At 32.6% G+C, this 26,050-nt stretch overlaps 1 protein-coding gene across 4 annotated transcripts; it reads left to right on the top strand.

Moving 5' to 3' along the window:
- Positions 1-2,343: 2,343 nt before the first annotated feature.
- LOC110102060 (EEF1A lysine methyltransferase 4) lies at positions 2,344-21,326 on the top strand. 4 transcript variants are annotated; one of them, XR_003699918.1, is made up of 13 exons: positions 2,344-2,619; positions 7,893-8,006; positions 8,142-8,210; positions 8,369-8,388; positions 8,473-8,525; positions 8,637-8,667; positions 8,792-8,870; positions 9,660-9,793; positions 12,083-12,154; positions 16,723-16,858; positions 18,154-18,270; positions 20,812-20,877; positions 21,123-21,326. XR_003699918.1 is itself a non-coding variant. In XM_020830229.2 (9 exons), the coding sequence occupies exons 1-9, from the start codon at positions 2,355-2,357 to the stop codon at positions 12,146-12,148; spliced, it is 831 nt and encodes a 276-aa protein (XP_020685888.2). In that variant the 5' UTR covers positions 2,345-2,354; the 3' UTR covers positions 12,149-12,440. The 4 variants fall into 4 exon arrangements, 1 of the variants encoding a protein (XP_020685888.2); XR_003699919.1 differs by lacking the exon at positions 18,154-18,270; XR_003699920.1 differs by lacking the exons at positions 16,723-16,858; positions 18,154-18,270.
- The last annotated feature ends 4,724 nt before the right edge of the window (positions 21,327-26,050 follow it).

The following is a 26,050-nucleotide window of genomic DNA, read 5'->3' as shown; positions in this document are numbered from 1 at the left end:
AAGAAAGGAAAAATGGTACAAACTGACTCAGACCTAATCTACCCAATCTTAAGCTGGTTCCAAATCGCAGTCCGATCGTGTGAACCTGAAAATGTCAGTAGATAAGGCAGTCGTAGAGAAAAAGAATGTTTGTTATCATCAAAATCATAAGCCATAGATCCGCAACACCTATGTGGTTCTGTGGTATTTTGGCTGTTTGCTTTTTACCTCCTTGGATGGTCCCAAGCTTGACAGCCAGGGGCATCTTAGTCCTATTGACTGAGGAGTTTCTTATTTTTTTTTTCGTTAAGACTGGTTGGCCCGATCGTTTATTGTACGCTTCTTGATGTAATTTTTATCTATGTGGTCATTAATTGGTCTTGCGGTGTATTTTTCTTACTCTTTAATGCATTTCTTTTTTTCCCTAAAAAAAATCTCAAGCCCCATATGAATTGAACGAGGCTCAACTTAATTGACTAAATAAGAGAAAAAGTTAAAAATAACTATTCAATATCGCCTTACTTATTTAATGAATAATTTGAACACGAGCGAGTCAAGCACACTTCATGCATAAATAATTATGAAAGGATTGTTTGTATATAGATAATTTATTTTAAATATCATTTTTAAGCTTTACAAGCCTTTCAAAGGCAGAATTTTAAAAAAAGAACATAAATAAATAAATAAATATATTGTTATTATTACTATTTACGAAGGGAGCAATAACTAACAAAAATTTAAAAGGAGAAGATGCACAAAATGATTTTGCGTCTTTCATAAAAATGAAAATTGCGTTTGTAATTTCTATAGAAAACATTAAAAAAAATTAAATTATGTATTGTTAATAATGATATATTTTGCGTCTATGTAATAATAGTTATTTATTTATAAAAAAATAAATAATTTTAAAATTACAAAAATATAGTAAATCCTTTTATCTTAAATTTTAGTCAATTTCTAAAATTTTCAAGTTATGATTAGGAGGTTAATTTTCATTCTGGTGTGAGAACCATCTTATACAATGTACAATTTGAAGAGACAATGATAGAAAGGTTAAGCATTTTTTTTTGTGGTGTTTCAAGAGGATAACTATGTCAAGTTATTGTGGCTAATATAGAGGCAACTATTAAATATAATATTTCTGGAATAAAACTGCCTATAAATAGGCATAGAAAAGTGTTAAATGGATAGATAATACATAATTAAAATTATAGTGTGAAGACACGTATTATCTAGAGTGTATAAAATTCTATTACTTTAGGTATCCGATCCACCAAAGCTCGCTCAAGACTCAAATGAGATAACTAGATATTATAAATATTTTTGAAGATAGAAGCATGACAAGTTACGACTATGGCTGAATGTGGAGGTCTTACTCACAAATAAGAATTCAAAAGATTAATTAATTTATGAGTTAGATTGCATATTGCTACATAAGGGATTTATTAAGATAACATATGATTTAAAAGGCTTACATAACATAACATTTATTTCCATAATATTATTAGCAGAATAGTGGAGCAGTATTCAAGCACAGGGGTGAGTTGTGCTTTAGCTATAATAGTATTCTTTATTGAGAGTGAGAAAAAATGATGATTAATTCAATTAGGATATGTATTCTCATTGATTATAGTACAACTTTAGAATGACAGAAAGCTGAAGAAGTTTCTAATATATGAGGATTGGTGGAAAACTCAAAGGGAATTCAATACACTTTATACTTGGGAACATTAGTAAGAGATGCTCCTAAAGGATCTTTGGAGCATATTGAAAATAGTAGCATTGATATCTTAAAAAAGTTATGCTTTACATATATTGCAATAGTAGGAACTTTATAACAATTGGATTTAATATAATGGAACATGAATGATATAATGGTCAGTATTGTGATTTATTATGGTTTAAATTTAATGTAATGCTTGTTATCTTATAATCTGTTGAGTCATAATTGTTATAATATCTCTACACTATATCATCATTCCTATATTATTTTATTGTGTTATAAATTGGTACGTCATAATCATACATGCTTTAGTAGTTCTCTATGATGTCATAATTTATTGATTACTCTATTTTATCTACCTTATAAATAATTATGCTTTAGCTACTATGATTGCACTACAATATATAGTCTATTATATCTATTATTGTTAGATATTGTTTAAATTTTATTCAAATTTGTTATAAATGATATTTAAATAATGTGCACATATAATTCAAATAAAATAGAATTCTCCTAAAATATTTAAATGAATATACAGTATTTACTTTGAATAAATAGAAAGCCTAAAAAATAAGGTTGTTTTGATCAAAGCTATTATTTTTATAAGAAGCATTATGCAAAGTAGAAAGTCAAATTTCATATATATAATGATATGTACTGTGGATGCTTTTGTTTCCCGAAGCAACGGCCGTTCATCTCCACGGCTACGCTCACGGAGTTCGAGCTAGAAACAGAGAGAGAGATGTCTTCTTCGACGGCGACGCACGCGTACGGTGAGCCATCCTATTGGGATCAGCGTTACAGCGAAGATCCGGGCCCTTTCGACTGGTACCAGAAGTACAAAACCCTAGCCCCTCTCTTCGATGTCTACATCCGTCGTTCCCATCACCTCCTCGTCGTCGGCTGCGGCAACTCTAGTAAGTCGCATCTGCCTTCCCCAAATTCTTCATCACCTTGCGTTGTAGCCGGATCTTTGCGCTATTTATGTGTGTTTTTCTTGTAAGAAAGGTGTTGAATATGATAGATAGTTGAGGCCCTTTTTTGCTTCTTTTTAATCCCAGTGTTCTTTGTTTTTTGGAAATGGTGAGAGCTGTTGCTTAATTATATAACATTGTGCACATTTATCCGTCGGTTTGAACCATCAAAATAAATGCATTTAGTAATACATTGGTCATGAATAGCGCTACTTTCCAGAATTTGAAGCAGAAGCCTCGAACAATAAATAATGGCCATTAGGTACGAGGTTTCTAATTAAACACATAGGATGTTTGCACCCAAATATACGATGTGTATGATTGTCCAACTCATAATTGTAGATCAAACGTGTAATTCACCATTATACCTCAATTAATGAGGTTACTGCAATTTTAAAACCCTTAATGCAAGTCATCTAATTGTATAAAGAAATATTCAAGAGAATAACCATTTAACCTGATGAGCTTATGCGACTGAACATTATATGAGTCATAAAACAACACCAATTTTCCATCATACATGCTAAAATGCCTCCATATATTTCTCCTTAAAAATATATGAGTAAAACACAATATATGTTTCCTGCATTATTCAATAAAATAAAAATTGAAGAGTTTGTTGTGAGGTATATCAAATGGCCAAATATCATAAAATATCCTATCATTTAAGCCACTCAAATGCCTCCATATATTTCTCCTTAATCCATATTGATGTTTGGGGTTCATCTCATATGGCTAATATTAATGGGGCTAGGTGATTTATTTTTTTAATATTCATTACACATGCACTACCTTGTTATTCTTAATAAAGTGTAAATATAATGTGAGTTCAATCCTCTTTATGTTCCATAAATTAATTCATACTCAAAATTAATATTAAACATATTATTTATGATAACAGAGTGAATATTTTAATAAAATCTTATCCTTTATTCCCAAGAAAAATGTATTATCCGTGAATTCTCATGTACAGAGAATCAAGAATAAAATGGGGTATTAGAAAAAAAGTTAGTATCTGCTTGAGATCTTTGGGCCTTACACTTTGAAAGGAGTTATAATTTTTTTTTGAGAGAAGCTGCTTTAAACTAACACATTTTAATGAGCAATCTTCCTAGTAGAATATTATAAATAAAACGACTAGCAAAACCCTTAGAAATTTCTATCCCAATATAAAACAATGAAAACGCCCACTAAAAACCTTTGGGAGCGTTGCCTACATCCATATGCATCAATATCATTAAAACACTAAGCTTGATCCCAGAGCCTTGAAATACATTTTTCTTGGATACTCCTTGACGGTAAAAGGTTATTATCACCCATATTCTAGAAAATCTTTTATCTTCTGATTTGTTATTTTTGTTAAAAATCAAGGATTCTATAACCAAGGTTGCATTTAACAGAAGTCTTGGAATGAAGATAACCTTAATTTTTTAAAATTTGATCCCCCAACTTCTATAAACAACAACAATATCAACATCAAGCCTTTATACCATTATATGGCCACCCAACTTCTATCCATGCAACCTAAATAGCTTCGATAAACCCTCCTTTTCAGATAGCTTTAGCCTATTCTAAAAGCAACCCTAACAATGCCCTGCCTATTTACTCGAGAATGAGGAAATAATCCAACCTTGAACCAACGCATACTCAACCATTAGAATCTGTGCAAGATCAATCACCATGTAATAAAGATATTGCCCATCTCTGTCAATAAAAAATGAGAATGATATTTGTCTTCATATCATTGTAAAAAGTGAACGAACATCAAATAGTTAATCTGATTTGTCTCTTCAACTTATCCTCATCCCATTAAGCCTTTCTCATTGAGATAATTAATATCAAGATTCCAAGATCATCCAAGAAGCACTTCAGAATAAAGAATGGAAAAAATCATGATTGAAAAAAAATTAAGAGTTCTAAAAGAAAACCAAACTTAGGGGGTGATAGAATTACCAGAAGGAAAAAAATTAATTGGATGCGAATGGGTATACTCTATCTAGTACAGTGCAAATGGCTCTGTTGGAAAATCAGACTTGAAAGATGTTAGAGTTACGAAAAGAAGAGAGGTTAATAAGATGCAACTGGGTATGCACTTTCAAATGCAAAGCAAATGAAAGGTATAAAGTTAAAGTTTTTGCAAAGGCTTCATTCAGATTTATAGAATTGATTTTGGAGAAACTTTTTGCACTAAGATTTAAATCAAAGAGAATAAGTGGAACAATGAGGAGTATTGATGTACATCTCTTAAATCCTACTCCCCCCAAGATTTTTTTCAAATCCGGGATTGAGTTCTAAATTTAGAGGAAAACTAGATTTAAGAAGGCAATTGGATTTATGCGGCCTAATATATATTGTAAGATTTAGCCTCAATCTCGCTAAATCTTCTAACCAGACAATCTCCTGGGAATGTGAAATAAACATTCAAAGCGTGGAAAATAGAACTTGAATTTCCTACACTCTTGGTGCATGCCTTCTTGTGCTGTACTAAATCATTGATTTCTGTGTGAATGAAACCATCATTTAAGATTTTAAGTTCATATTATACCATCTTATTTACACACATTTTTAATTCTTATATATATATATATATATATATATATTGATGTGATTAAAAATAAATATAAATATTTAGATATCCAATATATAAATAAATAAATAGTTTGTTTTCATAAAGTAAATCTACTAACTATATATTATAAAATTATATAATACTAATCTACCAATTTCTCAAATATTGACTTATGACTCATTAATATTTTTTAAAAAAAATTATTGTTTTGATTTTTGTCGCAATGACTAATGTTATGCTAAATGGAGAGGACCAAATCTTCAGAACCCTCTTATATATTCCTCTCATACGTGAACTCTTTTTATAACAACCAACCATTAACGCAACAGTTTCATCTTCTCTGTTACTCCGGCGGCCATGGCCGACGTCGACATGGGTGGCGGCGACAAAGCACCAGGCTTTATTAAGCTCTTCGGTACTTTTATTGTGGCCCACAAAAATCCTTCGAAGAAAAGATCAGCGGCGACCGCGGCGGCGGTGTTGCCGTGCCCTCGGTGTAAGAGCCGGGAGACGAGGTTCTGTTACTTCAATAACTACAGCGTCAACCAGCCTCGACACTTCTGCAAGGTCTGCCACCGCTATTGGACGGCCGGCGGCACGCTACGCAATGGTCGTGGCAGCGCAGGTGGACGTAGCCGCTTATTTGAACGCGCTGCAGGAGACGGCGGTTCTTGTGACGGCGCCTGTGGAGAGGTATAGTGGAGATGCCGGCGGCGGCGAGGAAGTTGCGGAATCGTGTTGAAGAGTTCTGTTGACTTTTTTTTAAAAAATAAAAACTAAAAAAATTAGCTTTTTATGTAGAGATTTGAGCCCTCAGCCTTGAGGAAGTGGATTAATTTGATTTGAGGAAGTGCAGTCTTATCTAAGCCAATTAAGGATTTTTAAAGTCACATAATCAATTTTTATTTAGGATATTTTGACTCAAATTTTCTACTAAAAGATAATTTATGATAACTATGACTTTATGTTAGTTTCTCTTAATTTTTATGTACAACTTTACTCAATAAAAATCTATATAAAGATGTAAATACTATGCTATCTTAAACCATCTCCAACCCAACTGCATACCACCATATGACGTTTGTCATTTGCTGCATTCGAACTCCAAATCTCATGCCAAAATTCGATAAGTGAACAGAGCGACGTCAATATTGGTGTCGCAATGTTCACTTACGCCAAAAAATTGCTTTGCGAATTTTCCTAAGAAGCGCGCGAAAGAAGAGAAACACGCGCAAAAGAGGAGAGGGATGGTTACCTTTGCAGGAAGCGCGCGAAAGAGGAGAAAAATAGAGTTCGATTGGAGATGAATTACGTCATTTTGAAGTTTTACTATATTTTAGAGTGGAAAATGGGTTTTTGGTTGGAGATGCCCTTACTCAAAAAAATCTTATTGTGTTAAACTCAAAGAAATAAATAGAGAGTGAGAGAGATTAAAAAAAAAAGCTTAAGATCAAATATGAGTATGTATGAGAATTATAATCAAATTACCAGTTTGTTAGTTTTTTATTTGTTACACATAAAAAAGGGTTTTTACATACATAACACTTGAAACTTCCATATTTACTTACCTAACACTAAAACTTCTCTTTTTACTATTCAGCCACCTAAAAATATTTTCCCTCTTCAAAACTAACACTCAGTTAACTGCAAAACTGGACCGGCTGCTTCGCGTGCGAGCTCGGACGGCTCTTCCCGCTGGTATGGTCCTCTCCATACCGATCGAAAATGTTTTCAGCATCCCCTCTCCGATAGATCGGTTAGGTTTGCCGTTGAATCTCCATATGCTGGATAATTCAGCCACCTAAAAATATTTTCCCTCTTCAAAACTAACACTCAGTTAACTGCAAAACTGGACCGGCTGCTTCGCGTGCAAGCTCGGACGGCTCTTCCCCGCTGGTATGGTCCTCTCCATAATCGAAAATGTTTTCAGCATCCCCTCTCCGATAGATCGGTTAGGTTTGCCGTTGAATCTCCATATGCTGGATACCGTCCTTGCACCATGCATGGGACTAACTTTCTTTTCCACCCTTCATCATCCTCCAAATCATTGATCGCTTTGCCAGTTTATAATATCCAAACTTCTATTACATGTGGCTTAGCTACTTCAGCTTCTATAGATCACCATTCTTTTGTACCTGGCTATTCAGTGAATGCATCCATTTCTGCCAACAATTCCATCCAAGTTACCAGGGCGCAAAACAGGGATGGAAAAAAAAATCCAAATTTCCATGCTTAAGCGGTTGGAATCATGGCCATAAAATAAAGAAAAGATTGGCAGAAAAAGGTCATGAATTCATCCTGGAAATACATTGTGGATCACTTAGTTTTGATCAGGAGTATGCAATCCAGAAAAGAAGCTACAGGATGTTTTTATTTTATTTTATGTCTTGCCACTTTCTCTACTTAAAAAAGGTTTAAATGAAATCTTCATGCATAGACCCATTATTGATCTCCAAGTTGTTTCTGATCCATAAGATATGCTGATTTCATCTTATCTTTAACATAACCTCTATGATTAAAGATACGGCTTTTTTCTCTCTTTCTGAGAATGATGCATCATGATTCATCAAATGTGATGCATTCCTGTTCAATAATTTAGCTTTAGCTTTATATTGTTAATTGCCTATATCCATCCAAAATTTAACAGCACTCGGAGAAGAGTTGGTCTCTGATGGTTACTTGGATGTTGTCAACATTGATATATCATCAGTTGTGGTTGAGGCTATGCAGAAGAAACACGAGGACAAACCAGAGCTGAAGTGTATCCAGATGCATAGAGTTTTTTCTTTCCTCTTTGAATCTGTTTAGCTTTGCAACATTCTTGTGTGTGCCTTCCTATTTGAATCCATGTTTTGCAACATTTTTGTGCATACTTTCCTTCTAACTACCATTGCAGACATTAAAATGGATGTACGGGATATGAGTGCATTTGAATCTAGTTCTTTTGATGCTGTTATTGATAAAGGTATTGATCCATTTTATTAAACACCTTTGGATTACGTTTTCAGAATTTGTTGTTTACTGTCCTCTTTCCTCTTCATTTTTCTTGGTTCACTGTAGAAGTTCTATAAAACTTTGTGATTCTTGTAGTATTTCTTCTGATATGCTATCCTTTATGTTCAGGAACACTGGACTCTCTCATGGTGGGTGGGCAAAAACTAGGCAGTTGCTTATTTTTAGTATTTAACATTATTACTTATTGCATTCATGCTCTTGTATGCATATAGTGTGGCCAGAATGCACATCATAATACATCGAAGATGTTGGAGGAGGTTGGCAGGTGAAATGATTATACTATGCTATACTTAGATTTTTAACTCCTTTGTATTCCATGTATACGGAATTATATTATTATTTTCGTAGTAACTGTCCCTCTCTTTTTTAATCTCAGGATCCTAAAAGACAATGGTGTCTATATCCTGGTATATGTATTCTTTTCTTAAGCGATCAGATCCAACATCTTACTAAAATTTACCTCTACCTGTAATGTGTGACAAACAAAACTGTTGGTACTTGAATTTCATCATAATTTCTTTACTAATGCAGATTACATATGGAGAGCCAAGCTATAGGTTGCATTTGTTGAAGGAGCTGCAATTGTGGACCATAAATTTGCATGTAATAGGTAATCACTGTTATTTTTTTAATGGTTATTGTAGCAAAGATCATGTTAGGGCATATCTTTTTTTTTTTTTTTTTTTTTTTTTTTTTTTTTTTTTTTTTAATTTATTTTTTTTTTTTTTTTTTTTTTTTTAAATTTTATGTTGTTAATTCATGATCTATGTTGGTATTTAAAATTTACTTGATGTAATTCATGAAGTTCACAACCATATATCAAAGATGTCATGCAAAACAGACATCAAACAACTTCAGAATTGTGTTATATAGCACAACCCTCATGAGATCGTATGTACACTAGAACCCGAGAAGCCAATCATTTGTATGCTTTTAGGATCTTGTGTACAATTTAGGGTTTAGGGTTTATGACCCATCTGCAGTGCGACCCATGTGTCATGCTTGGTTTGTGGGTACCTCCGAACTTTTCACCATCTGCTTGTGAGCAGAAAAAAAACAGTAGCCCTAGCCACACCCTCGCAGGTGTGTCCCAAACCACAGAGTGGGACATAGGCAGAGTCCACTGTCTCTTCAGGAATGCAATAAAGCATCTGTTTGGCCATTGGCTGAATAGAGATATCATTGTTATTGAGAGCCTATTGTTTTTTTTTTATTGATGACTTTCTAGCCGTGTAGGATACAAAATATTCGTTGACGAGCTATTTTCTGCTTCATAAACTGTCCTGAAACAAAACGCATACTTATTTTGATATTCTTCTGTATCTAAAATATTCAAAGTCCTGACTGAATTGGTCTGTGGTAATAATTTGCTGACATTTTACTGCATCTGCTTATGCAGATAGGATGGAGAAGAATCCAGAGCAGAGGGCCTGGGAGTTAACCAAACCACTTCCATTAAGCAAAGATGGCAACTCAATCGCTGATATTATCGGCTCAAATGCTGAAGTTCACTACATCTATGTGTGCATCAAGGTGAGCTACCCCTATGTTGACATCACACGCCATCATGATTCTGAAAACCCAACATTCTTTGCATGTTAGGATCTCTTTGGGATGGTTGCATATATTTGAAAATTAGCTGTTGAATTATTGCTGTCACTACCAACAGCAACAACAAACCTTTATCCCACTCCATGAGTTTGGCTACATAAATCCTTTTTTCTCCATTATGTTATATTAAGAGTGAAATTTTCATTTAAATCTAACAAAAAAGGGCATTTCGAATATTTTCTAACCAAGTCTTTTTAGACCTACCTCTACCTTTCTTAACATAGACCAAATCTAATACATCTACTCTCCTAACCGGGTTATCGGAAGGCTGACATTTTATGTGACCAAACCATCTTGGTGACTCTCTAATGTTTTCTATCATTGGAGCTACTCCAACATTTTCACATATATATTCATTTCACATTCTCTCTCTAAGAGTAAAACCACTCATCCACCTGAGCATCCTCATCTCTGCAATACTTAACTGAATTTTATGCTTTCATTTTAATCGTCAACATTTTGTGCCATAAATCATTGCTAGTCTCACCACTATCTAATAAAATTTGCCCTTAAATTTGAGGATTACTTTTCTATCACACAACATGGCCAATGCATTCCTCCACTTCAACCATCCAACTTGAATTGTACTAATAATATCCCCATCTATTTTACCATCAATTTGAACAGTAGACCCTAGATCTATAATGTGTACTTTTGTTAATGACTTGATCACTCAAAGTCATAGTTCCCCCACTAAATCTGTTAATACTAAAATTATACTTCGTATATATGGTTTTACATCTACTTAAACAAAAATCTTTAGACTCTAAGGTTGACCTTCATAGTTCAAGTTTATCTTCAATTTCGACTCTAGTCTTATCAACAAGAAGAATATCATCAGCAAAAAGCATATACCATGGTACATCCTCTCACAAATGTCTAGTAAGAACATCCATGAATAGGGAAAAAAGGCATGGGCTTAAAGATGATCCTTTACATAATCCAACTAAAATTGGAAAATACTTGGTAAAACCAACTTGTGTTTGAACACAAGTAGCAGCTCATGCATGCATATGATGTAAAACGGAGGGGGGTAATAAGAATTAAAGATCTAATATTCCATCTCAGATTTCTCTTAATTAATGGATTTAAATTTGAAATTCAAATAAGAAAAAAAGGAGGGAAGTGAGGAATGAATTATCTCTTTAATTGGGGCCTTTAGTTAGGAAGGAAATCATTAGGATAGAGGGGAGGGGGGGATGGCCAAAGGATGAGGGAGGAAAGATGTCCACATTCGATATATGTGGAGCATATCATTAAATGTGATGGGGTAATTAAATATGAAATTAATTTCAGATTTGAAGGGATTGGAGGGGCTTCCTAAATTAGATCTATTAATTAGAAAAGTGATTTGAAATTCAAATTAAATTGCATTCAAATTAGAAACTTTCCAAGTTAACAAAAGATTAATTTTGGAAGGAAATGAAGATGCTTTTTTGAATTTGAGGGGTGGGGGTGTGGGGAGGAGAAACGAAAACTTGTTGTGGAGAGGGGATTGGAGCCGGCGATAGAGAGAAGGGGAAGGTGGTGGCCGAGAGTTGGAGTAAGGGGAGAAAAGAGAGAGGGAAGGAGATAGGGAAAGAAGATAAAATTTGAGCCCGGACACATCTTGCGACTGATGGGTGATGCGATGCCCTCACCTAGGGACTTCAACCATAAGCCCGGACACATCCTATAGCCGGTGGGTATTTCATTGCCCTCGCATAGGGACTTCTACTCTCCTAAGAACTCTCATAGCTCGTAAGAACAAAGTGTAGAAACAATTTTTTTTTTTTAATCCATCATTGTCTAATACACGAGCAATGACCTCTATATATAGGCCTTAAAAGAAACTAAAAGACAACTTTGTCACTTGGGCTTACATAAGACAAGACCCTTAAGTATGGGTAAAAAAGGAAAATGCATAATTAAATAAAAAATAGAATTCATAAACTAAGATAAAATGGAGGGATCTCGACCGTCGATCTTTGTCTCTTCTTTTGATTCACATCCACCGTCGGATGTCCGCATTAGCATATCCTTCAAAATAAGTTCGACATCAATTATTTGACAGTTACCACATCTTAATAGATATGATTTGTGAAATTTTTTCTCGCTTTCTTAAAAGCAACAAAAAGAAATTGTGGTTAAACAAAAGTATAAAAAAGGGTGAATTGTTTAAAAAACTGTCCTAAACACCCTTTTATTGAATTATTTACTATGTTGTTTCAGGATGAAACTTTGATACGGCAGGCCAATGTAAATGCCAAGCCCGAAGCCGAAGAGAGTAGATCGTAAATGCTGGTAATTTATCCATATTCTCAGTTTTGTTCCAGCAATAATAAGGCAACTCTCAAGAAAGTATGAGAAATTTATAAAAAATAAAGGCATTGCGTACTGTCTCTACTTAAGCCACCCGTTATGTTTTTTATTTTTTTATTTTTTTATTTAGGCGTATTGTTCTTGACAGTTGTTGCGTTGTTGGCAACCTGTCAAAATTCATTTGAGCAATTAAATATGTAGGCCGTAATTCAGTTCTTTTATTTAATAAATTTAGGTGATTTTGATCCAAGCCAATTTCTGGCGTTTACATTATTCTCATGTTTTGTACTTGCTGTGCTCTCAATTTTCACTTTTTTGGCTTCATTTGGCAATGCTCTTCTTTTCTTTTTTTAATTTTGTAAGTAATTCATCAATGTATAAAATTGACAGCACAGAAGAAATCCTCACAATATGACCGACTGTTTAACTATCTTATACAATACATTTAAAAAATAGTTCCTCCAAGTTAGATTATAAAGAATATTACCAAAGCTGAAATAGATCATATCATGTAAAATCTTATCTTGCTTTAGTCATAGCCCTTTTTTTTACTGGTTGATGCGGCAAATTTCCACAGTTTCCTGTCAATTTTGTTTAACATGATAGTTTGGAGAAATGAAATGAGGTAAATTATTGTAAGGACCATGCTTCTTCTCAGGGAAGTAAGTTATTGCTGATCTTTTGTGAAATAAAATACTCAAGCCAAATAAAAACTAGTGGTGGGTTTTCTCTCATGAAGGATAGGCTATTGTCAGAACACAACAATGAATCTCTAAATACCTGTATCTTGTGCTGACATCGTTGGCAACATGGCTTAGTATCATATCCATAGAAAAATCATTATGTAAAATTATAGTTTTATGTGACACAAATTGTATTCACTTTATCCTCAAAATTTCGGATTCATTTGGGATGGCTTTTCTACTGCTTCTTGAAGCAGTTTTCTAGTACAAAAAGTTGAAATTTTTTACTAGAAAGTCACTTCAAGAGGCAGTAAGAAAGCCGTCCCAAACGAAGCCTTCATTGCATCAAATTGGTTACCTACTTACCTCAGAATAAGTGTGGAAAATTCTGGTTTGAAATGTATAGGATCGCATGCTTCACTTGCATAAAGACATCCTAAATATCAAAGAAACATAGTCTATTTCAATGAAACATGTACATGCATGCATATGCAAAGAATCAGCATTGCAAGCAACTTCCAGAGTGTCAAACTTATTTGTATGCATTATATTGAATACCCTAATGGATGGCATAATGAGGGAAGGTAACAGGAGAAGGGAAAGCTGTTGCCATGCCATGATAAAGACCTCCCTGATATGATTTCATCACCCTATGTAACACCCCACAATATCCCTTAACAGTACAGGGGATATTACTAACAGAAACATAACATTTTCTTAAATCAATCTTATGATACTTTTGAAACATTTGAAAATTTTTATGAACAGATCCAATAGTTTCATTTCATCACATCACTGGAAGCACCTAATAATTTTAAACTTCAATAAAAACATACTTACAGAGCCACTACAGAAATACAAAGTATTACATCACTGAAAAGTTTATATACCTCAATTTTAGACTTCACAACAAAGATTATACTAACATAATTTATGAAATTACTTACAAAATTAATCTGCAACATTCTTCTCATTTCATTTTCCTGTAACAACAGCCAGTAAGAAAAATACTGGTGAGCTATGAGGCTCAGTAAGTTATGCAAGTTAATTAACAATTAAAATACAATAATTGTAATTTATCAAATCGTTAAAATCATCTTTGACTAAACTTACCTTTACTTGTAAAATATCATAAGATCATCTTTAACATTAATCTTAACTTCTTTTGAAGTTACATTGAATATCAAATTCATCTAGTAAAAGACTTGGCTATATTTTCATAATCATATTCAATGAAGCCCAGGTAAACCTGGCATGATCGCCATTGAATTATATCGAGGTCCCTTTTGCCTCTTTAGGGGTCTCTTTTGCCCCACCTACTATGCAGGTATTCATTTCCTTTGGGGTCCCTTTTGCCCCATCTGCAATACAGGCTTTATATTTGGGTCCCTTTTGCCCACCTAATATTGCAGACATCATATCATAGATAGCATTCTTTACTTGAATTTAATATTCCATATATTTCATATATTCTTAATTTATACATGACATGCAATATACAATATTTTGTAAGAATTTGTATCTTATGTATCTTACACTAATTACATGCTGGAATACTTTTGTCAATATGAAGTTATGAACTTTAATGAATTCCTTTCAATTTAATATCAATTATGAAAACCTAAGACTCATCATTATACATCTCATTTTAAACCTCACTAATACATGTATGCAAGTGATCCATCATCCATAACAACTTTGTAATATACTCATTATCATTATTGGAATATTCATAAAGCATTATAGATGTATGTAGAATCAATAATAATGGCATTGGTGAACTAAACTTACACAACTTACCTTCTTGACAAGTGATCCCTTCCAAACCTACACCACGCAATATTTTCCTTTGATATACTAACCCAAAACTTTCTTTCTGCATATAGTCAGATAACTTATACAAAATTTGGCAACAATTGATAAATTTATTCATAAATTATTACAATTACGACTATATCAAAATACTTACCTCTAACTTCTTCTTTCCTCAAAATTTCCTTTGTTTTATACTCCTCCAAACCTTCACAGCAGTCTACACCATTATTCTCACTCGTACAAAAATTCGCCATGCTACAGTGCCGCGGGTACTGTAGCGAACTATGCTACAGTAAATCTTGCAGTATGCTGAAATCTTCCTACACATTTTTCTGGATTCTGCTACAAGATTTTCTGAAAATTTCTTCAGAAAAGTGTAACCGAAGGAATTATTTTCTCTGAATTTTCTTTCTTATTCTTCTTCTCTCAACTTTCCGTTGCTTCTTATTCCTCCAAACCCTTACTGCTCTTAATCGGCTACCAATCCTTCACAGCAAAATTACTGCTCCTATCTCAGAATTCCGAACATTGCTCCTACACTTCCGAATTGATCTACATAGCCCCGCAAGCAGTCAATGTGCCGATCTCTCAGCATGCAGATTTCCTTCAAAGTCACAAAATTCCTTCAGCCTTGTTCTCAGACATTCTTTACAATGTTGAAAACACTGTGCCGAACTTTCTCTTCAAGATACTGTTATGTATTTCCACTTCCGAATTCCTCATGTATCTATTTCCCACTACCAAATACTGTTATAGTCTCCCAAACATGCTTGCATGAAAAATATGTAAAAGAGTAGATAAGAGGGCCATTGATAGTTATCCTATACTCACGTCCAAAAGGGAACACACCTCTTCAGGAAATAACTGTAAGGAATTAATTATAAGCGATTAATTTTGCTTAATAATAATAATTCCTTCACTTAATAGTTTACTCAACAGTAATTCACTGAATTCACTTAACAGTCTAATTATTAATTTCTTTAAGAATGTATTATAAATAAAAATATTAATTATACTTATTTAACTTTAAAATAATTTACTATTAAAATTTCTTTGCCAGTAAATTTGGGTATTACACCCTACAGCTCCTGCTTCCACTTGTAAATTACCTCATGCTTCAAAGCCTTCAAAATATTGTATGGTAGACTTAAGTTTTGTTTGGGACAACTTTTTTCCTGCTTTTTAAAATAGCTTTACAGTATAAAAAATCTTGTTCATTCCCAAATTCCTTCACTTGTAAATTACCTCATGCTTCAAAGCCATTGACAGTTATCCTATTCTCTGTTCCCATGTATTCATCCTATTCTCAGCTTTGGACTCTACCCTGCTTCATTCCTCTTCGTCATTTTTTCACTGATTTGTGATTTTTTATGTCTTTCTTCACAAATTTCTTTCATTTCTGCTGTGACGTGTGGGGGGATTACTAGAGCTTCTTCTCCCACAACTGTTTGGTTTTATTTGTGATTTTATTGGGCATTCTCGTGAATATATCTATATGCATTGCAGATATGAAGTGAACTAACTTTTGAGGTAGAAAATTTTAAGGATTAATGGTAAATTGCTTATAAATTTCATAACCTGAGGCATGCAAATGGACTTTTCCCTGAATAAAAATTTCTACTTTAGTTTCAGTTGGTTAGTGGTTTTATATGGAATAAAGGCAAGTTTTTATTTATTTCAATTTTTCAAGTAGTAGGAGGTTAAAATTGTTGCTTACTGGTTTTTAAATTCTTGTGTAGCCATCTTTAGTTAAAATGGATATGAATTTAATTTGTTTGAAGCAGTTTTCAGTAATTTTGTTTGATACAACTGACTTGTAAATTTTGTTTGAACATTCTTAAGTTATATAAGATACAACTGACCTGTAAAATTTGCTTGAAGTAAAAGTCATTTTAAAAAATATTTGGAGTTTATTGATATTTAAAAGTCATAAATTTTTTTGAAAAAGTGGATACAATTTTATACTATTCAAACAAAATATAATGATTTCTATACAACAACTTCATAAAGCAACTTTTTGTATAATAATTTCTCAACCTGTTTTACCGACAGCTGCAGCCCTCTCAAACGCAACATTAGAGTGATGGCACGGCATACCTAAGCATTTGATCGGGAGGGAGAAAGAAACCTCGAGCGATTGTGCAATAGACCCATGCAATTGACCAAGAGGAAGACGCTGCGAATAATGGTGCGGCATATCGACCATCATCATCAAAGTTATTTCTAAGCAAGCAAATCGTGACTAAATTCAGTGGAAACATGTCTGCTTATCGGCAAATTATTGCATCCGGTCACCGGACACGGAGAATAGGTTCAGACATCCAATAAAAACTTGCCACGTCACCTGCGTTTTTGACTTGCGCTTTAGTTGCGCTTTGACTGTGCTTTTGACTGCGCTTTAGTTGCGCTTTACCTGCACTTTAGTTGCGCTTAATTTAAAATAATATTTTATTAATATCCGGACCTATCTCCACATCCGGTGGCTGGATGCAATAATTTGCTCTGCTTTTTTTTTTTGAAGATAATTTGCCCTGGTTATCAGATCGACAAAGGTTACAATAAAATTTGAAATTTTACTTCTTCTTTAACTATGAGAAATACCAGCAACAACAGATAAATAATTTAATAATCAATGTCTGAAAATTTGAAGAACTTGTCAATTTCCTCAAGATAGTTTGCTTTGTGTCAAATTATAAAAATGTAAGTCACACGTTATATCTCAGTTTGTAAGGTTACAAACATCAAACAAGATATGTACAAAGTTTTACCTATCTTGATTGCAGCCATAGGATTTCGAAAGGGAGCAATCATGCGAGATCGATAGGGCAATGGGCGGTCAGAAGAAGGAAATTGTGTTTTTACTTCGCGTGATTGCATACCTAAGCATTTGATCGGGAGGAAGAAAGAAACCTTAAGCGATGGTGCGATAGACATAGACAATCGATCGGGAGAAAGAAATTGCGAATGATGGTGCAACAGATCTAGATGTTCGAACACGAGGAAGAAACTGCGAGAGTGTGCCCCAGTAAGCCAAAAGTTTTATTTAATAAAATAAAATTATTGGTTAGTTGATGAAATAAAATAAAATTTTATTTAAAACTTTTTCAAATAAAAATAAAACAAGTTTAAAATGTTTTTTTTTATAAAATATACTATTATATGTAAAAAAAGTTGAAATATATTTTAAAAATGAAAATACATAATTCGGCTATTTTACGCTTAAATATATAAAAATATTTCTTTCTAATTTTAAATTAACTTTGAATAATAATTTGAATTGCGTTATGCATAACGGCAACTTCATTCATCCGGACTTCAAATTGAATAGTTCGAATCTTTACTAATTTAATTTTCAGTCCGTTAAGAATCCTTTCCGCGTTCTCTATAAATAAAGCCCTAATCTCGCTTTCTGATTTATTCCTTTCTCCTTCCTCCCGACTCCCTTCTCTACTCTCTATTAACTTGCTCAAGAGATCGATGCAGAACTCTCCCCGCTCACAAGATCGGCTCTCGACGCGGAAGAATCTCCCGCTCACGAGATCTGCCCTGGCCTCGGAAGACTCTCCCCGTTCAGGCGAACGGCTCTCGATGCTGAAGAAGGTAGTTCTTTCTCTCTCTCTCTCTCTCTCTCTCTCTCTCTCGCTCGCTCGCTCTCGCTCTCTCTTGCTAGGAGTATGTCGCTAATCAATCTCATGATTCTCATTTATATTATGCATCTTGTAGTATCTGGAAGGGTTAGAGAGCTTTAGGGGTTGTTTGGATGCTGGATTTATGCCGATTTTGATTAGGATTTATGCCAAATCCTGTCATACGGGATTTGAGCACATGCTAAATCTCCTCACGGCGGAATAAATCCGACGTCTCCCTCTAGACCGTAAATCCGGGATTTAGTGAATCCTGAAATTTTAGCGGGTTTACGGGATTTGGCCGAAGAAGCGCGCGAAAGGGCGAAAGATAGTTACTTTCACAGCGAGCGATCTCCTGTAGTTGCTTCCGATTAAAATGTCGTGACATCCGATCCGACAGAAAGGGAACGTGGTCGAAGCAGCGAAGTCGAACAGCAACGAAGGAGCCGAAGAAGCGACTCGCAAAACCTACCTCTCGCGAAGCAAAGAAGTCGACGACGAAATTTAGAAGATGAAAAGCAAAGCCAGACGCCTCTAACCTATTGGAAAGAAATTAATCGAATTTAGCTTAATTAATATAGTTTAAAAAATTAATGATTGTATATTAATTAATTTTTTAATAGTATAATAATGCATAAATTAATGTTCTAATTTAGCTTAATTAAAATAGTACAATTAGTAATTAAAAACTAATGTAATGAAGTGAAGATTATATTTGCCATGAGATTTAACTTGGTGTCTTTTGGCGTTTGGCAGGATTTATTTCAAATCCTGCAACCAAATGAATCAATTAATGTAATAGTCTAATTTCTATAAAGTAAGATAATAACTAACCTATTGGTCAAAAGCTTCGTAATTATTACATTCAACATATTGCTTATGCTATCACATTTAGGAGTAAGAATAGCAGCAGAGGGTGAAATACACATTGCTTACGTATGTGTTTGTTTTAGTATGTGAATTATATAATATATATTTTTATTTATAAGAACAAATATCAATTAAAAATACTTTACAAAAAAAATTAATTTTTTTTTAGCTTCACTAATATAGATCAATCAAAATTTTTAATGCTTCACATTTTAAAAATATTCTAACAGCATATGAATTTAATTAATACCTAAAATCACATTTAGTCCTATTAATAATCCGGAGTCCTCATTTATTCATCCCATAGGCTAACACATTTCTTTCATTTCATTGTGTTGGCTAAAACATTTAGAAATAAGAATAATAATAGAGGAGTAAAATAAAAAAAATAATTTTATCTTTCTCAAGTGCATGTGGTTGTGTGCATCTGTGCATGTGTGTAAACTGTATAATTGTATAGTATAATTTATCATTTATAAGAATAACTATCAATTAAAGTTATCTTATAAAGTAATTTATGTAATTTTTTCACTTTATTAATAGTCAATAAATAAATAAATGCATCAAATTCAAATCAGAAGCAAGATTACTACATAATTTATATTTGAGGCTATATGAATGCAGGAATAAGAACAAAAAATCTATATCTATACTACTATTATAAAAGGGGCTTGAGCTTCCTTCCCTAGCAAATTTTGGCCATCCATTTTATTTCTACTTGAATTATCTTGACCATCCATTATAATATAAAAAATTAATAATTAATAATTAAAAAAATAATACTTATATAATTTAATGCTCTTTATGTAGACCTCATTCCAAATTAATTCTAAAACTTCTTAACGTTTTAATCTGTTTCCTTAAGGACCTTAACTAATATAATATTGCCTCTTCGTAATTTTTATGAGCCCTCCATTTCCCCATTTAGTTTTATATGTTTCCCCATTTTCACGATATTTTGAGAAAGCTTTTCTTTAAGTGCTGACGTTGTTTTCAACTCTAACCGTTCATTTTTTGTATTTTATCAAATATTTGCTTGCGGCCCTTTGTTTTCTCTTAACCCTTCGTAATCCTTTAATATAGATATACATTACCTATTACATTACCCGCTCTCAAAATTATTTCGTATTCGCCTGCAACTCTTCATTTTCTCACAAACGTTCCTCTTCCTATAATATAGATATATATTACCTTTTTCATTTGCACCCAAACTGCCGTGAGAGCAACCGAACAGCCTAATACCAAAACAACTTCCACATCTTGCATGTGAACCTGCCTGCATATTCATCTCATGTGCTATTTATTCCTTTTAGAGAACTCAAAGCCTACCTGCAACTACTTATGGCGCTTGATTTTTTGGGATAAGTTCAATCTGTGAGTTCAAGACAAATAACGCTTCTACTTCTTTATCCTCTTCTCAACTTGTTATATTTATTTAAGTAGCACTTCTGCTTCTTTATCCTCTTCCTCGAACTACTATATTTTTGATATTGTCTCGGAGCTAAAGTTGCTGGTGTAAAGCTTGTGACGACAAGTATCTCTCTTCAATCTACTTTATTGATTTCAATGATCCTTGTTTGCAATGCATCTTTTTTTTTTAATGTTTATGCTTCCTTTAGCTAACTTTTTTTTGCTTTCTAATTAGAAATGAGCATTCGATGTTAATGAAGCTGCATGCCAAAGTCTAATGTCAAATTATCCAGAAGTTCAGGTAAGTTTCATGTCCATGTATTACAGAAGTTAAGCTTTCATTCGATAATCTGATAAGTACTTAAGAATTATGCTTGCTTGAATAGATTAGGAATGAGAAGGTTGATGACTTTCCGGAGTTATTGAAGGAATGGAGTATCATTGAAATATTTTTAAAATTTGTCATTTAATTTATGTTCTCTCTAGTTTCCTTTCTTTGTTGTATTGAACTAATCTTCCTCTCACGATGCTATTTCCTCCTTGTAGAGAATTCACTGCCTAGCTGTAGCTGCATATGCGCTTGTTTGAGATAAGTTCACTTTATAGAGTTTGAGATAAATGACCCTCTTACTTTATCAAACTCCTCGATGGCTATATTTAAGTAACACTTATGCTTCTTTATCCTCTTCTCCAGCTGCTATATTTGATTTAAATGTATCATATACATATTTAATAATTTGTCATTTAATTTATGCTTTCTCTATGATTCCCGTCTTTTTTTATTGAACTAATTTTTTTCTTTTATAATTTGATTTAATACACTGAATAAATCTTTTTATAATTTGAAAATTCCTCATTTAATTTCCCAAGGGAAAAAATTATTAAAGTGCTAAATAAATGTTGAAAAGAGAGATTGGACATAAATTATATTTACTATATTTTATTAGATATAAATGTTCATTAAATATATTCACTAATAAGGTTTATTGAATTTGATGTTATGCTGGCAACTAAGAAGTTCAAATATTGTGACATTGTTCTTGAAATAGGGATAAATTGAACAAACTATTCTTTGTTATGGACATCAAGTCAAGACAAGCTTCCACTGAATTATGAAGAATATGGATAAACCTTTAAGCATAGGAAAGCTATTAGATTAGCCTCAATTTAACAGTCGGGAAATGTTAACTTGCAAATTTAAACAGTCTAAAAATTCTCACAAGCTTCAATCACATTGAATTCTTACATCATGACAAGCTCTATTTTGCTGAATTGATTTGATAGTGTTAGAAGATTTACTAATTTGAACTTCTACTCTTTCAATTGCTTTGAATTTTTCCTTGGCTTCAATATTTGGAAGAAAATTTTCCTCAAGGATTCCATAATTTTATATTTTCAATATTCTTACACAGCTCATTATTTTGCAATGCCCAAATGTCATGTCCTTCTACCATGAGCAAGATTAATCAGAAGTACATCTAATAGAATGTTGTTGTATTGTTTCTTGATTTTAGTATCTTGATTACATATGTTTTGTGTTTTTATAATTATCATTTATATTGAACTTTGAATTAGTATAAGTTTCATTAGAGAATTTAAGAAGAAACATACAATAGATCTAAGGGCTCATTTGGTTGGCAATATAGATTTTAATTACATAGCAAAATGATGTTTTTACAAATTTCAATGTTTTTTTTTTCAAAACAAAATTGTATTTGAATTATAGTACATCAATTCATTGAAATGTTGTAATTCTAAAATCAATTCAATATATCTAGTTGACGTTAATTAATTATAAATTTCAAATTTATTACTTGATTTAGGTAATTGACATATTTAGTTATTATTTTATGTTTGCTCATTTTCATGATTATAAAAATCTTATCTTTCAAAACTTTTTAAATTTTTTTATAAACTCTTTGATTTCAAATTACATTTACCTATAGTTAATTTCATTTTTTCTTAAAATATGTTATCTATTTGCATGAATTCAAATAACACGGTCTTTAACATCGTAAGCACACACAATAAGAAGCATATATTCAATACACACAAAATTCAAATAAATTATTAGATATGAATCCTCCTCCCTCACGCATGTAAAACACCCTTGCAAGTTCAATCCTCGGCAGGAGCGGTGTTGAGATAACGAGCCGGTCATTCCAATTTGTTGATATTTTTTTCTTTTATGGCGGTTTTTCCTTTGGCTGAATTCACATCTGTGAAATACAATTGTATTTTTTTAGAGCTGATAATTTATAATAATTTTAAGCATTTTAGGTTTTTTATTGTTTTGTTTTCTTCTCTTAACTATCATGCTTAGAGTCTTCAATTATTACAAAACAAACCATATCTTCCTTTTTTTTTTTTCATTTTAACATTGTTGGTTAATTCCGACTGAATGTTGATGTTAGCTATCTCAATGCTGCATTTTTTGCTCACTCGATGCACAAAGTATTTGCAGTAATATGATTTGGAGGTGTTAGGAGAAATCCCTGACCTTGCTGACCATTGAAGATGCTTTGATAATTTTTCTATTTAAATAGTTTCTCTCTCACAATATGTAGACACATTCTAACTACGATTTTTTTTTGTCATCTTGACACACTGTTATCAAAATATTATGCCAATTTTTTTCCATCATGTAGGTATTTCACTTTATTGCTCCTCATTGAAACTTTTGATAAGATTAAATATAACATATGTTTACTTCTTCTATGACATGATTGCATTTTCTACATTCATTATATCAGCATTAAGGGAAAGGTGGATTTTATCGAATAAAGGTGGGTTTTGGATGCCATACAATGTCCAGCTTAGTTTTGTCTTGCAGCAGATGATTTTGCAGTGTTACGGGAGGAGCTCCATGTTCTGGTCTTTTTGTGAAAGGTACCTTGGTTGATTCCCTGCTAAATAAAGTTTTTTTGTTGTTAATTTTATATAGACATACATGTTTGCATAACAAATCAGTTTGCAAGGTTTAAATTTCAAATTATTTAAATGTTTTCTTCCTTAAACTCTTCTTAGAAGATTAATACAATTGTATGTCTTGAAGAAAGAGTTTTTATTAGAGTAGATTTTAAAAACATTTATGGGTGATCTTTTCGAGCAACTAGTGAAGTTGGTTAGGACTATATTAGATTTTATTCTTGCTTATTATTTTGTAATTGCTAACATTTTATTTAGGAAAAGAGAGGAGCTTTTCATCACTTATAAGAATGGATACAATTAAATTCAGATTAATTATTTTCTTATAAGAAAAATAGATATTTAGATTGTAAAGATTATAAAAGTTATTTTGAGTGGAAAGTTTATGTACTCAACATCAATTGCAATTGAAATCCTGAATGTTGTGGATGTTCTATAAAAAGCTTCCAGGCTTTACAAGTGAGACCACCAGATGTTTGCTGAGTTGGCTTTATAGAACTATGTCTAAATGTTTCCGAATGGTGATGACATAGCAATGTGCCTGTGATACAGCAATATTATAATTCTTTAAATTGTTGTTAATTTGATTTTAATTTGTTTAAATGTGAGCTGAGATTAATTAACAATATAATTCTTATAAAAGATTCTTTACTGGTTCATTTGGTTATTTAAATTTGAGATGTTTTTAATTATGACAAATTTGCGCTAGATTTCTCCATTTGATGGGATGCAGTTAGAAATAAAAGTGAATTTGAGTGAGAAATTATTAGGTTACACATGGATGATGCTCTGATCCATCCTTCCATTTTGGCAAGAAATTATTAGTTCGAATTTCTATCTATAAGATGGAGCTTTGATTGGCATTTAGAGAGATGGATGATATGGTAGGAAAAGTCAGCTTTTTTTATCTTAACCTGTTAGTTGGACCACAATCTGCTGGTTGCGTCATGGCAATATTGGAAATTTTAGATGTAAAAAGGAATATCATACTGAAACGAATTAAAGGGATATGCGTCGATATTCTTGCGCAGGCAGATATTTTTTCGCATCCTTGGCCTAGAGGCATTATGTCTAAAATAACTCCTAACTCAAAATAAGTTGGACATCAATTATTTGACAACATATTACCACATCTTAATAGATATGATGTGTGAAGTTTTTTCTCACTTCTTAAAAGCAACATAAAGAATTGTGGTTAAAGAAAGTTATAAAAAGGGTGAATTGTTAAAAAAACTGTAATAAACACCCTTTTATTGATCTATTTACTATGTTGTTTCAGGATGAAACTTTGATACGGCAGCCAATGTAAATGCCAAGCCTGAAGAGAGTAGATCGTAAATGCTGGTAATTTATGCATATTCTCAGTTTTGTTCCAGCAATAATATGGCAACTCTCACGAAAATATGAGAAATTCTTGAAAATTAAAGGTATTGTGCACTGTCTCTGCTTAAGTCACCCGTTATGTTTTTTTTTTTTCTTTTCATTCCTGTTGTTTTAGGCGTATTGTTCTTGACCGTAGTTGCATTGTTGGCAACCTGTCAAAATTATTTTGAGCAATTAAATATGTAGTTTTAATTTCAGTTTCGTTTATTTAAAATTTAGGTGATTTTGATCCAAGCCAATTTCTGGCGTTTATATTATTCTCTTGTTTTTTACAAACTATGGTCTCAATTTTCAATTTTTTGGCTACATTTGGCAATTCTCTTCTTTTCATTTAAAAAAAAAAAAAATTCATCAAGGTATGAGATTGAAAACAAAGAAGAAATCCAACAATATTGATTGATTGTTTAAACTATCTTATACAATACATTTTACAAATAGTTCCTCGAAGTTAGATTATAAAGAATTTACCTTAAGCAGAAATAGAATCATTATCATCTGTAAATCTTATCTTGCTTTAGTACAAAGCCTCTTTTTTCTGGTTGAATGCGGCAAAATTTCCACAGCATCTGTCAATTTTATTAACATTGATAGGTTGGAGAATTGAATTGAGGTTAAAATTATTCTAAGAACCATGCTTCCTCTCAGGAAAGTAAGTTATTGGCTGATTCTTTTCTGAATAAAATTACTCCAACAGAAAATAAAAACTATGTGGTTCATGGAAGCGTAAAATTCCTTATGATTTTCTTTCATAGAATGGCTTTTGCTGTGTGCTTTGCAATAAATTTAGGAAACAATTTCTTTTCTTTTTGAATCGGCTATATACAATTGAGTGACTCTTCAATATGAATATATTTGCTGTTTTTGTCCATGTGTATGTTATGTTCTTTGCAATAAAAGATTCTATGGAGGTATATCAGAAATATTCATCAAGTAGATATTTCTTTAAGGAAATGGTATTTATTCTATGATGAGTGGATTCACTAACTTTAGTTTATGGACTCTATTTTCTATGAGAATGAAATGCATGAGATCCTCATGGATGCTGAGCTATCTCGGAACTATATACTTCCATGACAATACATTTACAATAGTTCACTTGAAGTGTAGCACTTTATACAGAATTTACCTAAGGAATCTTTTCTTCAAGTTGGGATAATGTTACT

This window comes from Dendrobium catenatum, unplaced genomic scaffold (genome assembly GCF_001605985.2).
Source record: "Dendrobium catenatum unplaced genomic scaffold, ASM160598v2 original_scaffold_260866, whole genome shotgun sequence".
Taxonomy (NCBI): domain Eukaryota; kingdom Viridiplantae; phylum Streptophyta; class Magnoliopsida; order Asparagales; family Orchidaceae; genus Dendrobium; species Dendrobium catenatum.
The sequence above is the reverse complement of the archived record's forward strand: the minus strand, read 5'-3'. Positions and strand labels throughout refer to the sequence as shown.

Coding starts and splice junctions, on each gene's coding strand:
- LOC110102060 (XM_020830229.2), top strand. CDS start 2,355: ATGTACTGTGGATGCTTTTGTTTCCCGAAGCAACGGCCGTTCATCTCC. Junction 8,389..8,472: donor GAACACTGGACTCTCTCATG/GTGGGTGGGCAA, acceptor GTATGCATATAG/TGTGGCCAGAATGCACATCA. Junction 9,794..12,082: donor ACATCTATGTGTGCATCAAG/GTGAGCTACCCC, acceptor ATGTTGTTTCAG/GATGAAACTTTGATACGGCA.